A 16,627-nucleotide genomic window follows, 5' to 3' on the forward strand; every position below is an offset into this window, starting at 1 on the left:
TGGGGAATGGGAAATTTATACCAGGACTGGCACACATGTCCCTTATGGCCAGAGGTAGCTTATACATGTTTGGCCCTTGATGTCCTGTTTGGATACAGAACATCCTTATTCTTAGAACCCCCCACCCACCCAGTCATTAGCCTAATAACAATCTTTGCATCTACAAATCTATGATGGATGGCTAGATAGGCATAACAGGCACTGTTGCTTTGTGGTTTTATTTACCTAGAGTTTAGTCAGTATAAGAGAAACAAGTGCATTTTGACTCTTGAAGTAGGTCAAAATATAAGGCAGAGGCCTGGAGCAACTGGTATATCAAGAAATGATGAAAAATGCCATCACCATTAGAATGATATGAAAAAGGAGAAACCCTGTCCACCTGAGCCAATGGGAGACCATGGGGAGGGAGCAGCCATGAACTATGTACTGTAAGTAAAGCTTGACTTACCCCTCCATGAACGAATCCTCCTGCCACTGTCTGCCATGCAAATGTCTAATGCATTCCCATTTCTTTCTCCATAGCCCCTGAGCAGATTGCAGACATGTGTGCAGCATTACAGTAGGAGACTTGAGTACCTCGGGGAATGCCATTGTGAGTATACCAATTAAAGGACGTGTAACTTTATATGTTAGCAATCCTGCCTATTGTCATAGCAGTAGTCGGTGTAGGCACTGGTAACAAAACTTTGGCATCACAACTTGAGAAGCAATGACTTTTAACACTATGAATGCCATAGCATCTTTTCATAACACACTTTAGGTGCTAATTAAAATGCAGTTTAGAATCTACAGCAATACCCAGGACTTTAATCCAACTTGTTGCTATTAGAATGTAGAAGTCTAAAGCATATGGGTATCCAGAGTTGTTGTTAGCAAAATGCAGTACCATGCATTTCTTAGAATTATGCTACATATCCTTAGTGCTTGACCACTGCAGTAAATAATTTAAATATCATTGCAAGGGACGCTGATCACTAAAATTTAAAATAATACCACTCACCTTAATATCACTTGGCAAAGTTATTTAGCCATATCTTATCATGCATTGAAAAACTGGTCATAGAAAATCCAAATCCAAATCCAAATGGCCACAGAACAGACCCCTGTGGTGCCTGCACAATTATATTCCTAACTTCAGTTCAACATCCCCTTGACCTTAACTATGAACTTCTTCTCTATGAGCTTCCTCCCAATTAACTAGCTAGTCAACCCACTAATGATATAAACATTTATTTTAAAATCCTGCATCATGTCTAAGATGAGATCATGATGCACAGAATCAAAAGCCTTTACAAAATCTAAATAAACATAATTTGGGAGGCCTTGGGTTAGGGAGCTAATAATGCCAAGATAAGACCTTAAAAAGTTTGTCATGCATAAATGTACAGCCATAAAGTCATGCTAGAAGACATTATGACCAAGTCTAGATCACTAAAGTAAGGGGAGATGAAAGGCTCAAAGCACTTGCCCGAGTTACAGTTCAGACTAATGGACCTGTAATTGTCAGCTGAAGAACCTGATTAAATTTATGAGGGACAACTATGGCTTCCTTCCAAATGTCCAGGACATAATCATATTCTAATGCTGAATCAAGGCACAAAGACACAGAACCAAATTGTCCATAATACAATTCAGTAAGAAGCCACTCAAGCCATCTGGACCAGCAGCCAGGTTTGGATTTATGGATCTCAGTGCTTTCCTAATACTACCAAATGAAATAGTGGGCTAGTCACCCACAGCCTTGCTGACATTGCAAGATGCAATTGACAGTAAACCTGATGACCTACCAAAAATACACTCTGCAAAATCATTTTCCAGTTCCACTGTGTTGGTGACAAGGTATCTATTATCCCTTAGATATATGTTAGAGACTCCCATAATGCCTAGAGTGCTTAAACAAAACCTTGTTATTATGCATACAATTGTCAGTCAACCAAAGTTCATAAGATCTCCTAGTCCTCCTAACAAATCTTTTTCCAAAGGTGCACACAGAGCACCTTGCCGTGAAGGATACAGCGGACTACCATAATGGAGGCTTTTTCCTGTAACTTTTAGAATTATCATGGGGAATGCAGATATCAATTATGTCATAAAAAGATTTATAAAGGACTGCCCATTTGTGATTGATACATTTATTGAACATAATATCCCTCTATTGCCATGTCTCAATTTCCTGAAAAATTGCATTATACTTAGCAGTATAAAATCTTCTTGTAGCCATAATAACAGAAGAGTTTATAGCAACCTGGTATGTTAGCATGCAGGGAATATGCTGGTGTTCTAAGGCTCAAAGTGCCTGCTCAGTGCCACAAGTAACAACCTTGCATTATGTCTCTGAGTCAAATCTCATTGCGGATGTTACTCCCCTTCTAGCTTCTTTAACTTCTTTAACTTTATTTGAACAAATAAGCTGGTTTTGATTATATTATTTACTGTTGATCTCATATTCTTGCCTTCATGTATTCATTCTTAATGAGCATTAGGGAACAATGTACACACAGTAAACAAAGGAAGACCGGCCTTGACAACAGCCGTATACTTTCTGAATCCTAGGAAGCATCGGATGGCATATTTATGTATGTATGTCTACTCAAGTAAATGTATAACTTGCACAGACATGAGACTGTGATAGCACAGCTCAGGATCCTTGCTTAATAGCAATGTTGAACTATTTGTGGTGGTTGTGGAATGTAGTAAAGCTGGAAGCTACTATGAGCTACTTTTAAGGAGCTAGGTGCATGGTTGGTGCTCGTTATGGAGCTATGCATAGCTTGCTGCACCTGCATGAAGCAGGCTGATTAGATTTGGGTGAATCAGGTTACAAATGAAAGTACCTACATCTGTGGAGTGGAGGTTGCAGACCTGCTGTACTAAACATAGCTCCACCAAATATAAATTAAACAGGGAAAATGAAAGAGACAATAAAATACAGCTAAAGCTCTAATCAATAGTGCTTATCTTCTCTGAGCTACAGCAATCACCCCCATTGCCACTGGGAATAACCATTGGCATACCGTTCAACTGTCCAGATTTTCGCAGAATGTCCAGATTTCTACCTCATATGTTTTGTCTGTTCTTCATAAGATTTAAGGTTTTTTTGGCAGATTGCTGGGATGATCTGAGGATTGAAGTTAGCAAATAATGACATACATTTAAGTTTCAGACTTCGTATCCTTCAGAAAAATGTAGGTTAACACAAACCCTTTTACTCTAGCAACTTAAGTTTATAAGAGCAACATTTAAAATCTGTCCTCATTTTTGAGTCTTTATCTCCCCCATTTTGTCAGGCTTTGTCCAGATTTCTTGCACTAAGAAGCTGAGACCTTTGCTGAAAGGTTTAGATGGCACAAACCCCTAAACTGGCTGTTTGCTGTAAAATTGAAAAGTGACTAAAAGCACAGCAAATACATACATCAACACTAATTAATCAACTTTACAGGACTGATACCACTTGAAAAAAGGGCAAACTGTACAATCATTGATTTACAGCTGTAACTTTAAATTCAGAGAAAACATGGTAAAATGCAAATAAATGACAGAACTCACTCAAAACTGATTTAAATAGCCAGGTACAGTACAGAATCCACTTGAAAAGTAGTGAAAGTGTTATATGTGCAAATTCAAATTCAGAGAAAACAGTAAAATGCAGAAAAAAAATATGACAGGAACCACTCAAAACTAATTTACAACTGGAATGACAGATGAGAAAACAAAAAGTTGAAAAATGCAATAGAAGGGAACTAGTTGAGTCTATTAAGACTTCAAGAATCTGGAAGTGGAGGTTGAGGAAAAGGGAAGTCTGGACAAGGAGGTCAAGGACAGAATCAGAGAGGCTGGACCCAACTGTTACATCCACCTTTATTAATTTAGGAAGGCAAGAAGAGGTGGAACATGACTATGATCTCAGGGTATATGTGGGTGTCCTTTCTGTTAGCCTGCTGACAAAAAAGTGGAAAGTTTCTAAGTCCATACACTTGTCAGATAGGAATCCTACTAATAATATAAATTGGTACTTTATTTGTAGTTGCTTAGCTTTAGCTAGGACCGAGTAAGGATGCTCTCTTTGCAGGTCCACAGTGGTAATCTGCAGATGCTGTTGGAGGTGGGTTGAATTGATGGCAGTTTTTCTGGGGTACAGTTGCTGCAATGAGTAGGCAATACTTGAACTGGGCAAGAAGAACCTCTTACATTCAGCCATTCTTCTTTATGGGAAAACAATAGATTATTATTTTATTTACTTGGTTGAATTTGCATGCTATTGGAAGTTGAGGGTTTGATCCAGACAAACACTTAGATATCTGAAGTATAGGGTAGTCTCAGCAGAGTCTAGTTGTTACATAGAAGGCCTCAGCGGTGACAGCCAACTAAAAACTTTTGACTATTACCAGAAATCACTAACTGGGTTTTCCTGGTATTTAGAATAAGCATGTTTTGGAGCAGGCATTTGGAGAGTTGGGAGAGGTTATCTTCAAGTTCTTTGGTAAAGAAACCCCATAAGTAGTTACTAGGCTTATTGTCCAGAGGAACATTGTGGAATGTAGCCAAAATTCCCAGTTGTCCCTAGCAATTGTCTGGTTAATGACTTGTTCATGGCAAAGCGATAGGCAAATAATGGTTGAGGGAATCAAACCATGCACCACAGAAACTACAGCTCATGACCTTAACCTTCTGTACCAACTGCCAGATTTTATAGTGAAAATAGCTGGTAATAATAATACCCATTTGTTAAACAGGTATGCTCACTGGAGGTGCAGTGCCTTTTTAGGGGCAATCCATGAGCAATGTCTGGTTAATTGAGTTGCTCCAGGTCATACATTAGGAAAATAAGGGCTGAGTAAATCAAACCCTGTACCACCCAAAATACAGCACACGGCCTCAACCCTCTGCATCGACTGTAATGAGTCGACAAATCGGGAGAAATGTTTTTGATTAATTTATATTATTTTAGGAGAATTTGCAGTAGTCCTGACGAAGTTGGCTTTGTGCCTTCTTGTAGCTTTTTTAGATAGATTTCTTAGACAAATTACTTTGTCTCTGTAAGCAGTAGAAAAAATAACATTTCTAATGACACTACACTATGTCTCTTACTTTAGAGAGAGAGTGTTCTTTTTTGGTTTTGATTATTTTGAAAAGTGTAGAGATTTTATGAAAATATTTGACTTGTTGCAGTTGTGTGAATGTCAGGGAAGATGCAATTTAAAGTATGGTATGTTCTTTAATAAGCTAAGCTAGACCAAGGTCAGTGAGAAAGTCAACTGTATCTGTGCTACAGGGTCTGAAAAGCTTAACATTAAACATCTTTGAGAGTTTTAATGTGTATTGTAGGATTTGTTTAATTATATGTCAATCTTGGTGAGGTTAGTGGTTGGGGGGGGGTAAATTACTACAAGAAACAAACTGATATGTTCAAATATAAACTGAGAGATTGCCATTTGGGGTTATGTTAATTTTTTTATGCGTTTTGCCTAGTAGTGAGGCTTTAATACTGTTTTTGAGTAGGAAGAGGATACCCCTACAATCTTTGCCTCCTGATCTCACATTAAAGAGACAGTTATACTCAGGAAAGTGTTGGTTAAGTTTACTGGTGGCCACCTTCACTGATGATTTAATAATACCAACTATATCTATACTTTGGAAGAAGAGCAATGAATCTTTTATCTGTTTATGTTTGCTCAACATCCTCCTTGCACTGAGCAGCACAATATTTAGTTGTCTTTTCTTGTTCATTGGGATGGTGCACTGGCTGGAATCAGATAGGTCCTGCGATGGTTTCATAAATACAGGACTAAGAATATGTTAATAAGTGGATTTACTCTTACTGTGAATTTGAGAAACTTGTAAAAGGGAGGAGGTGTTGAAGGCTCTTTCTCAGGAACACAAGGGGAGGGAGTTTGGATGTCATGGCTATTGATTAATATGTATGTGGGGCATTTAAAAAGAGGTAAAGTTGCAGGTTTAATGTGCTCTGGGTGGGGTGAGAGGATAGGATTTCGGATAGGATATCTAATACTGGACAGGAAATATGTATGCAGAAAAGTACGAGACATATTACAAGAGTGATCATTACAAAGATTGAAGTAGTTGATGATATGAGTAAAAGAACATTATTTAAAGCAAGAGATAATGTGAGACAGCTGAGAGACACAGAGAAAGAAAGAGAGAGGGTGGCAGTGAATTACATTTGGTTACATTAATGGACTAAACAAGTGATGAAGATTTGAGATTTTTGAGAGAGAGCCTGGGGGATGGTGGCTAAATACAGTAGAATAAGATGAGGATTTGAGGCTGCTGAGACAGAGAATGGGAGCTATGAAGGGCAGAGAGCACATGTGTTGAGTGTTTGATTTACTGGGTTATATTTAGTGGAATAAGCAAGAAATAAGGATAATTAATGATTACTCTGTAAACAAAAGATTAATTTAAGGAACAAGTGGCATTTTTATTAATACAGTTACTACGTCAGTAGTTAAAATTGTGCTTCTCAGAGCATTTGTTAACTGTGAAGAATGTAGGACTTAAACTTAATTATTTGAATGAGTTGAGTGATAACTGCAAAAAAGTAAGTTATTTATTTGATTCATTAAAATGAATAACAATTAGCTAACAAGTCAATGACTGAGTTAATTATAGTTTAGCTAATATAGGCTTATTTAAATAATGTTTCAGAAAAGAGCCCACAGACTCCCCAACAAGATTTACTACTTTACTGCTTAAAATTTGTTGAATCTTGTACTCTTAAATTTCTAGGTTACTTTTTTGAAGTTTTCTGCTCTACAAGGAGGAAGAATAGATGCATAAAACCACTACATAATAGATTTTTAAGAGTATTATAGTTATCAGGTCCCATAGTAAGAATTTCCCCAGTCAGGTCTCAGCACTCCATGGAATGTTTTCCATCACTTTTTAGTACAGGCTACCAGCACAAGTCAGCTATCCAACTGCTCTTTCCAATTCAGTATGCAAATCATGACAAAAGGGTAAGGAAAACATCTTTTCTCAGATTATTTGTGGCAGGCAAAATTACAAAAAATAACCCAGGCCATCATTATGCAGATAGAAGGAGGCACCCCAGATTGGTGAAAACTGCACAAACCTTCGGGATGTAGCATACAGGCAACAATGGCAAATATTCTTTACAAAAGCAAGGGCTGCAGTAGACAAGGAAGGTATGCAAGGAAACCCTCCAGGATCATTTCCAAAATCTGACAAATTGCTAAGATATGCTCTTTATGTAACAACTGTATTTGCACTGGTAGCACCTCTGCAGGCATGTCACATATTTGCAATGTTTCACATGCTCACTGACTACAGGAAGATGCATTCATCCACTCTTTTTATAATTCTCTTATTTGTTCATTCATTTAATTACTCACTCATTCATTCATTCTCCAATTACATGCTTTAATTCATTCATAGTCTGACAGAACTAGACCCTTTACTAAAATTCAGTGGATGTATTACAAAGAATTTTATCCCAGACAGGGAGCCAGTCTTATGTGCACACGCACTCATGCATGGCATGTACTTATGAGCAGGTTATAGGGATTGGCAATTCATCTACAGCATATTTCCGGAATGTGGCAGGCAGTTGAGCCACCCTGCAGAAACTTACATGGACACAGGAAGGACTTATAGTCTGCACAGAAAATGCATTCCAGCTGAGAACCAAACTGGTGAACCAAGTACTACAGTGAGCAGAAATGCTGACTATTGCACCAGTGTGCTAATCTTCAACCACATATACAAGACTCATTATCATGTTATGCAGGACTGGTGAAATGCTGTCACCTGTGTGAGTTCAGGCAAACCTATGTTGTTTAGAATATGGACACATCCTTAAACATGACACATGGGGCTCTTCTGGACAATCCTGCTACCCAATGCCCAGGAAGCACATCAAAATCTAATACATACTATAGCGATGGCTGAATATTTTTCTAATCACAATAAATCCATGGGATCAGAGATTCTGTCACAGTGAGCATCTCCCAAACTATAGACATGTCCTTATATCTATCCCAGATAGCAAAACAAGTATTTTAGCTTAACAAAGACATAAACAGACAACCAGTAATATATCGTTGCAGAATGAATCCCCAAAACACACTTCAAATAATCAGTAGCCAAGATCTGGCTTAGAATAGTATTGTTTTTCTACTGATTTGCCATTAAATGCATCTTCTGCATTTAGACTAATAAAAAAATACCAAATAGGGAATATTTTAAGTAAACTACTGATTTAGACTTTTTTGAGTGACTTCTTAAATAGGAGTATTTTTTGTCAGGGAAGATGCCTTCTTTATTTCAGAAACATTGTTTTTCACTTATTAATGTAGGGTGTCCTAACTTTTGTGATTTTTTTGTTGTACACCAAATCCTTTACCAGACATGCATGCAATAACAACATACTAATCTTAGAAGCCAATGAGACAATAGTAAATAAAATATATTTAGTTTTAAGCCTTATCGCAAGAAAAACAAAAACAATTACTGTTTCTTGAAATTCAGCAGTTTAACATTAATCATGCAAAAAATTCCACAGCTGCTTTGAAAGTACAGCAGTATCTTTTCCAGTATGTCAGACATAAGAAAATAAACAAACAACAGAATATCCTGATACAAAATGAGCTTACAAAAAGCCTCAGCAAGACACCCATGACTTCTATGCAAAGTAAGCCTGCCTTTGCTAAAAAAATGAAGCAAGCCTCTTCAAACCAATGGCTTGAAGTTGACCTCTAGTAAGACCAAGTAGTGTGAGATAGTACCATGAAAAATATACCACAAGATAATGCTGTCAATGAAGACAAAACAAATATGTTTACCAATGGCAATATTTAGTAAGACCAATCTACTTTTTGTAATGTACTATGTGCATCAACAAACAGTGACAAAAGGAGGACAGCAGGAAATTATAATTGCTGACTATGTCTCTTTGTTCCTTCCCAATACCAAGGTCCAGGCCACAAGACCAAACGTTTTTCTACAGCTGACCACCCTCTTTCACCTTCTTAGACTTTTCCTGTTCTCCAGACCTCATACCAGAATGCTTTAATTATGTACATTCTGGAAATACATCTGGTCATGTTATGTTTTATTCCTATTAAAACCTTATCACCTCTGCTCTCCCCCTCACTGATAAACAAAGTATGGACCCAGTTAATCATCACCTCCAGTCTCCTTCTTTCGCACTGAATGAAACCTTTCTGTTGGAAATGTAGCCCTTTTCTCCTTGAAAAACTCTTCTGGCATATACATCTTGTCCTGTGTCATTCGCTAATGGATGAGCTAACCCCGTAGCTGTTGCCATGTTTCTGCATCTGTTTAAAATGGTACATGTAATACTTCCATCTTTCACAAGCTTCAAACTCAGTAGTGCTTACTGGCCACTGTAGTTCTGCAAACAACCATGATCTTTCTCATAAAGGTTACTAACTCCTCAGCTTTTCCTGCTGTAGGCCTAGTGGTCTAGGATGGGAGACAGCTGACAAGAAGGCCAATAAGACCGTGACCTATAATCGGCATTTTAAAATCCCCACTTAGTTTAGCAGACTAATGCAATACATTCTGTCCACAGCTCTCTTTCTTTAGCCATACACATATCTTGTCCTGTTTGATCATATTTATTAACTGTTGAAGGCTGTATCCTCAATAGATACACACATTTCTGGATAGTAGGATATTTCCAAAGGCATACCTGTAGAGCATTCATCTCAGTAAGTTCACTGAAAAAATAGGTACCTCTACTGTTGTGATGTGGTATTTCCCTTGGAGACATGCTTTCATTTCACTAGGTTTCCATCCACTGACATGACCCAAATAAAAGACAGAGAGGAAGAGATACAACAGAGAATGACACAAATAACAGAAACAAATTGTAAGCCCGAAGAATTAGTGACCCGTTTTACATTTGCAATTCATAACTTGCAATGTGTTTTACACATGGTGTGTACTATACTAGCAAGGAAATAATTCAATTGATTAGATTAACTCACTTTTTCCATGCACTGTAAAATAGCTTTCTATTGCAGGGTGATTATTTTCCCAAGATCCTTAATATCTTAGTTCTCAGGTCCAGTACTCTACAGATTTCTTTACACCAAATCAATATTTTGCTTATGCATGAATGGAAAAAACAGGTACTTACATCCCATGCATGTTGTTTAAAATACATCTAAATACACCATTTTATATAATAAATCCTGATTAGTCTGTGTTACAATTAAAAATGATTTAAAAATCTTCTGATCAAAAATGCAGATATACAGTATAAAACATTTAACTCATCAAGCTGATCCCCCCCTCACTCCCTTCCTACCAGAAAAGGGACAGGTAGTATGCAGATTCTAGAAAAAATAAGAATGTAAATGATTCCAACATTCACAGCTGAGCTCTTCTGCTTCTTTATGCTTATTGTATGTGGCACTATACAAATAGTTCCAGCTGATTTTAGCAACCATTTACCTTATTGACTCCCTGGCTTTGCCAAGGCACATGCTTGTTTCTAGTGAAATGCTGAAAGCTGCCATTTATTTTACAAACTGTATTTGGACTAGACAAAGCATATATTTACATCTTGTCTAATGCAGTAAGTAAGCACTAGCAGAAGATGGCACTTCTGGTCTGATAGTCAATAAAAGGTGTTGCAATACAAACTGGCAGCATCTGCATTTTTAAAACCAAGTACTTTCTTTAATACATGACATTTCTGCCCGTGCACTAAGCAGATGAGAATGTGATACATTTTTAAGTGCTATAAGAGTTACAGAGTCAATATATTTCTTTACTTCACATTTATTGTTTTAATATCACACTTACCTCCTCTCTGGATGGTAAGAGAAGTCTCGTTGCCAACTGGACACTCTTTGAGTAAATCCACTACTTGAGCATGGCTTAGATTCTGCACATTTTGCTGATTAATCTCCATTATTAGGTCACCTTCACATAAGCCAGGACATCCCTGAACATCAAGGATTTGCTTCACCCTCTGCCCTGTTGGACTGTCTGCAATGGTGAACCCAAAGCCCTGTACTCCTTTCACAATAGTGATAGTCATGAGTTCAGACTGTGTTGCTCCAGAAGAGGCCATGGACACATTGTCATCATGAATAGTTGTTGGGAAGGAGCCATCAAGCTGACCATCTGCTGACATAGCATGCAAGGAATGTAGGGACCGGTCTGTTATATCTGCTCCAGGGCGTGAGGTTTGAGAAAAAAAGTCTACATATGTATCATAATGACTTCTTCCATTCAATAAGAATGGAGACCTATCCATTACTGAAATTGGAGAGACAATACTGCTGGCAGGGTCTTCAGGGTCATAGGGTAAGGGGTATCCACGACAAAGCACTAGACTGACACTCTGGCCAATTGGAACAGACTGGAAGAGCTTGACCACATCAGCATGAGTATGTCCAAGAACGCAGACATCATTAATATAGACAATTACATCACCTATAAGAAATAAAATAGTGATAATGTAAATGTGACCATTTTATATGTCTCGTATTCAAGAGTACCATGAAATCAATTAATGCAACACTTAAAATGGCTGAAAGTCATGCAGAAGTGAGAAACATCTGCAGCAGATACAAATGCAATGCTTAAACAGCGTGTGTTTAATTTACAGATTCATTCAATGCAAGTGTAAATTCTAAATGGTTATAATTATCGTACAAACAATAAATCTATTCACTTAAATACCAGACCACAAAAGTGTCAAATAAACACTAACCAGTTTTAAACAATTCAGATGTAAAAACAACATTTCAGCCAAAAGCACCTTACTTAAAGCAATGTGCTGCTGCCACAGGATTTTGCTATCAGAATACATTTATCTTTGAAATTGTGAAGTGACCTTTACAAAGAAATTTGTAAAAAAAAAAAAAAAAAAATCACATACTGACTCAGAAATAAGTACCAGTGCTGAAAGCTGCATCTCAGATCCAGAGTTTCCACCTCTGTTTAAGGCTGCCATTGCTGTCAGGGTTTATAAACACGCATCAACTGCTACTTGACAAAGCATGTGTTCTTGTATTTTCTCATTCTTTTTTCAGATCAGGCAGAATGACAGCATGCTCATTTGGAAAGCCTTGAGAAATGAATGCCCTTTAACCATATTCCACCCTTATAAAACTAAATTTCATGCTAAACACATGGAGGATGCCATAAATAGCATTATCAGTTTAGCTGCAGATAAAAGACTAAAACTGCGTTAAGGAACAACCACAGCCGCTGTATATCATGAAGGTTGCTGAGCAACCCAGTGATGAAAAATGCGATAAAAATACAAAAATACTGCCCATTTATCCACTGTAACAAATAAAAAGGAAGTTATTGGCAGACAAAGAACTGCCTTAGTTCTCTGTGCAGCAATAACAGCAATGAATCCATATGGGATTCTGTTAAACATGAAATGGTAACTGAGGGCAGAAAGGGGAAAAAAAAGATCACATAAAGTCCCATGGCATTCCAGAGCTCAGCGGTTTGGTGGATTAATGCAGCAAGCTTGGAAATTTTGAAAGACTCTGCAAAAGGAGCTATTAGCTTTGCAAACAATAAGCCTGCCTCAAGCTACAAAACCAGACATAGCAGGTGTAACGGAATGTGAAAACTACATGCCTACATAAGAGTGTTTTATGATAAGGCACAGCTGGATTGGCTATACAAATGCAGCACTTAAACACTTCAAGCAGAATGTATGAATAAGAGCACATGATCCCAAGCAGCAGAGACAGAGTTTCGAACAATGTATTTCTAACCTCCAAAGATAGGCTTGAGTCGAACACAATCAAAGAGAAGCATTATTAAAATATGCCTTAAACAAGCCTAGCTAAAGCTAATCAATATGTCAAAATACAGAATTTAGCAGCATGATTCATCTACTTAGTAAATTCTGTGCTACACTAATATTTTAGCAAGACTGTCAAGCCTATTAACTCTGCATCATTGCATTTTGTGTTATGTATATGATTATGAACAGTACCTTAACCACTGTTAAAGGCTTCAGTATGATGCAGCTCTATTTCTGTGAGTAAATGTTTCCCTACATCTCCTTTACCTAGCAAGGTCCTTTACACATGACCTTCAATGCTGAGTATATTTTCTTCAACACCACTCCCAAATTGTTTTTGCTTAATCTTATGACTATACCAAACACATTTTTGCTTATATTATTGATTGCAAACACCCCTCAGTAACTCATAGTAAGATAAGATGGTCAGCAGGACTTAGAAAAACTTGGGGTCATGGTAGATATTTGGAAAATATACTTTTGATGAAGGAACTTGTAAATGCAATAACACTAGAAGTAGCAGTCAATTTTAATCATAAGAAGTTCAATGAAATTCACTCTGAGGAAAGGAATATTACAAAGAATTCTGACTCAGTGGAGTTTCTTAGCAAGATAAGAGTTTGGAAACTTAGATACAGAGATAATGAAGCAACTGTATATAATAGTCAATGACTGAGACCTGCTGAATTCATTTTATGTTAAGGACTCATTGAGGGAGTCCTACCTGATGCAGTGTGTACAAGTTTGTTTATTTATTTATTACATTTGTTAACTGGGTAAGCTAACTTGTCCTAAGACCATATGCAGCCACAACTGGGCCAAGAAGGCAGAGCCTACACTGACAATAACAGCAGCCATATCAATGAAAACTGCAGACTGAATTTAAAATAAAAACATAGGCAATGAAAAAATATTTATTTAAATATATATATATATATATATATATATATATATATATATATATATATATATATATAAAAGGAACTGAAAAAAGAGCAGGTAGAGCTTATGAGAGATACGTAAGTATTACAAAACATTTTAGCTATATACCTACAAGAAACAGAATGCATTTAAAGATGTTGCATCTACGGCATTATTTAAAAACATAGACAAAAAACACGTTAGCGAAAAGGTAATCATGAACAGAGTTAATATCATCCACCTTGTTCAAAGAGGTTTGAGCAAACATTGGTTAACGTACATGGCTGTATGTGTGCACTGTAATCTGCCATGCTGTGGTAGGAATTATTTGTCCAAGATCTCTACAATAAGGACATTTGTTCTGGTTGAGTATAGATGCTCTTTTAGCTTCTGTATAAACTAAACCGCATTGTTAATTTGCATGTTATTATCTTCAATAGTAAACTGGTGTGAGCTTACTAATTGCTCTGTATATAAGGGGAGAAACTTAATGGTGGCCTAGATAATAATATCCATTCAGAGCCATTAAGAGTATAGGATTGTTCCCTGAAAAAACAACTTCTGTTGTAGAGGTCGGTACTGTCATCTAGCAATGTAAAGGAGAGCCACATCCACAGACTCAAAAAATGTTTATTTTATCATGGTTTAATGTTTCCTACATTTTAACACCACTCTGGAACTATTTACAGGTTTTTAAATATTTTATACATAATTTCTAAGTCTGACCACATGGGGTCTAGCATCTTGAAGTTATCCTGATTGTTTAGTCTGCCTCTAGGTATCCCACAATGCAGTGCTTGTATGTAAAAAATTACATCATGCAGGCCTCTTTCTTCCTAAAGCTCCTGTCACTGCATTGATTTTACATGCATACACTGCTGTCTTTCAGTCAAGTTAGTTTTAAATAATATTTTATGTCATTTAATGATTACTTAAAACACAAATATTGCAAATGCCACAGAATAGACTTTCAAAGTGCTTTTTACTGCTGCCTTTTTTAGAATGGCTAAATCGCAGTCTTTTGTGTAGCCTGAATTGTACTACTTTGACTCATCTCCCATCCCCTTCACACCTAACTTCCTTAGCTGTCAAAGTGCTAAGGGTAATTTGAGCTGTTACCTGCTATGATTGACAGCCCACAGCAGGAGACTTGACTCATGTACTGCTTCCTTGTTCTAGCCTTTACTTTCTGTATGGGTAGGGGAAGGACCAGGAACCTGTGACATCACTGCATGGGTGGGTTTTTAGGACAGTCATGGTGCTGTCAGTTTGGGGAGGAAATTGGCCAGAAAACTACTTGTATTCATTGGCTTGATGGCATCAATGAATTGGAGACTGTAGCAAGCTTTCCAGGGTGGGATAAAAGTTTTTTTGAAAGTGAAACAACCACAGTACAGTAAGGTACTGTTCCAGTGGAGAGAAATAGTCAATTTAAAATATTTTAAATGCTGTATTCTTGTTTATTCATAGCAGGGACAGTAAACAGGGAGAAAAAAGACAGAGAAGTTGAGCATTTAATAACAGAATCTGATTGTTGTCCTTTAAATATAAGAGTATTTAGGAGCAGTGATGCTTTCTCTGTGATGGGAAACCACTTGCACTTGCTGAGTGAGATATAGTGATGTTAAAAAAGCATAAAAGCACCTATCAGACAAAGAACTTTAAGTAGAAAAAACAAAACATAAATGTTCACAGCAAAGTTTAATGGTCATACAAATCGTACAAAGCTTTCGAGTAAAACTCTTTCTCAATGTATAAAATCATCAACAGAACACGCCATTTTTAAAAATCAATTCAACCAAAGTGCTCACATAATCAATTAACTTAATTAACTTAATTAAAGTGCCCTATCTCTTGGATACATAGCTATTAATTATATATAATAAATATATAGAGGATAATACATATAAAATATATACACATATATAAAATGTATTAACTAAGAAAACTTCAACTAATACACACATACATAAAATGTATTGTCTAAGAAAGCTTAAACTAATTCATGTCTTTCTCTTAAAACAGGTTTAATACTAGTAGCAGAATTAAGTCCTGGTTGATGGTCTGCTCGAAAAAAATTAATCCATTAATTTAGTTAATTCAGTTAATTGATTATGTGAGCAGATTGTTTGAATTGTTAGTTTTTTTATGTATGCACATTACTTTCTTTATATGAGTTATGTACTGATTCACATAGTTTAACTTTTGTTTGTGTCTGACCTGTGTCATAGCTGAAAAAGGTCCAGAGACCAGCTAATTTACATTGTTTTCAAACAAATAAATATAAAATGATATAGACTGAGAGACCAGCTAATTTACATAGTTTTCAAACAAATAAATATAAAATGATATAGATTATCAATGGTATAGAAACCAAGAGGACAAACATGGGCTTCAGAAATGCTCCATTTTTAATGTCTGCATTTATTTACTTATTTATTTATCCTCTGCTGATCAGGTTTATTTCAGTAAGCCCGAGGCCTCTTTATAGTTGAGACTCATGGTAGTAGTCATACTGACTAGAAGAAGGAGAAATCTGGGGCCAGGGAAATGGGAAATATCCCCTACTCTTATCAGTAAGTGCCATGGAATCTTTTACAACCACCTGAGCTACCACCAAATCAGATAGATGGGATCGGAGTTTAATGTGTCATCTGAGAGATGTCACACTCAGAAGTGCAGCACTCTCTAATCATGCACCACAGTGTCAGTAATGTACAATAAATCCAATTACCTGGAGTGAGAACAGAACACACACTCTTCTATTCTTCTAGTAGCAAAGGTGAGTGTGTTAATTGTGAAGCCACTGATACTGCAATAAGTGTTATTCACATTGTCAGCATGGCATCTCAAATGTATTATCTCAAAGAGTGACCCAAAAGTCAAACAAGCCTTCCAAGCCTTGATGTTGTTGTT

General features: G+C 36.8%; 1 protein-coding gene across 6 annotated transcripts in view; it reads right to left on the reverse strand.

Annotated features, from left to right (window-relative positions):
• The window catches only part of MAGI2 (membrane associated guanylate kinase, WW and PDZ domain containing 2), a 2,888,931-nt gene that overhangs the window by 946,910 nt on the left and 1,925,394 nt on the right, over window positions 1-16,627 (reverse strand). For all 6 annotated transcript variants that reach the window (XM_044088324.1, XM_044088323.1, XM_044088325.1 and 3 more), the window contains one exon: window positions 10,816-11,451. In XM_044088324.1, coding sequence (XP_043944259.1) covers window positions 10,816-11,451 — 636 coding nt within the window. The remainder of the gene's footprint in view (window positions 1-10,815; window positions 11,452-16,627) is intronic.

The sequence above is a fragment of the Protopterus annectens genome, chromosome 11.part0, assembly GCF_019279795.1.
Source record: "Protopterus annectens isolate FY-2018-M chromosome 11.part0, PAN1.0, whole genome shotgun sequence".
Lineage (NCBI taxonomy): Eukaryota > Metazoa > Chordata > Ceratodontiformes > Protopteridae > Protopterus > Protopterus annectens.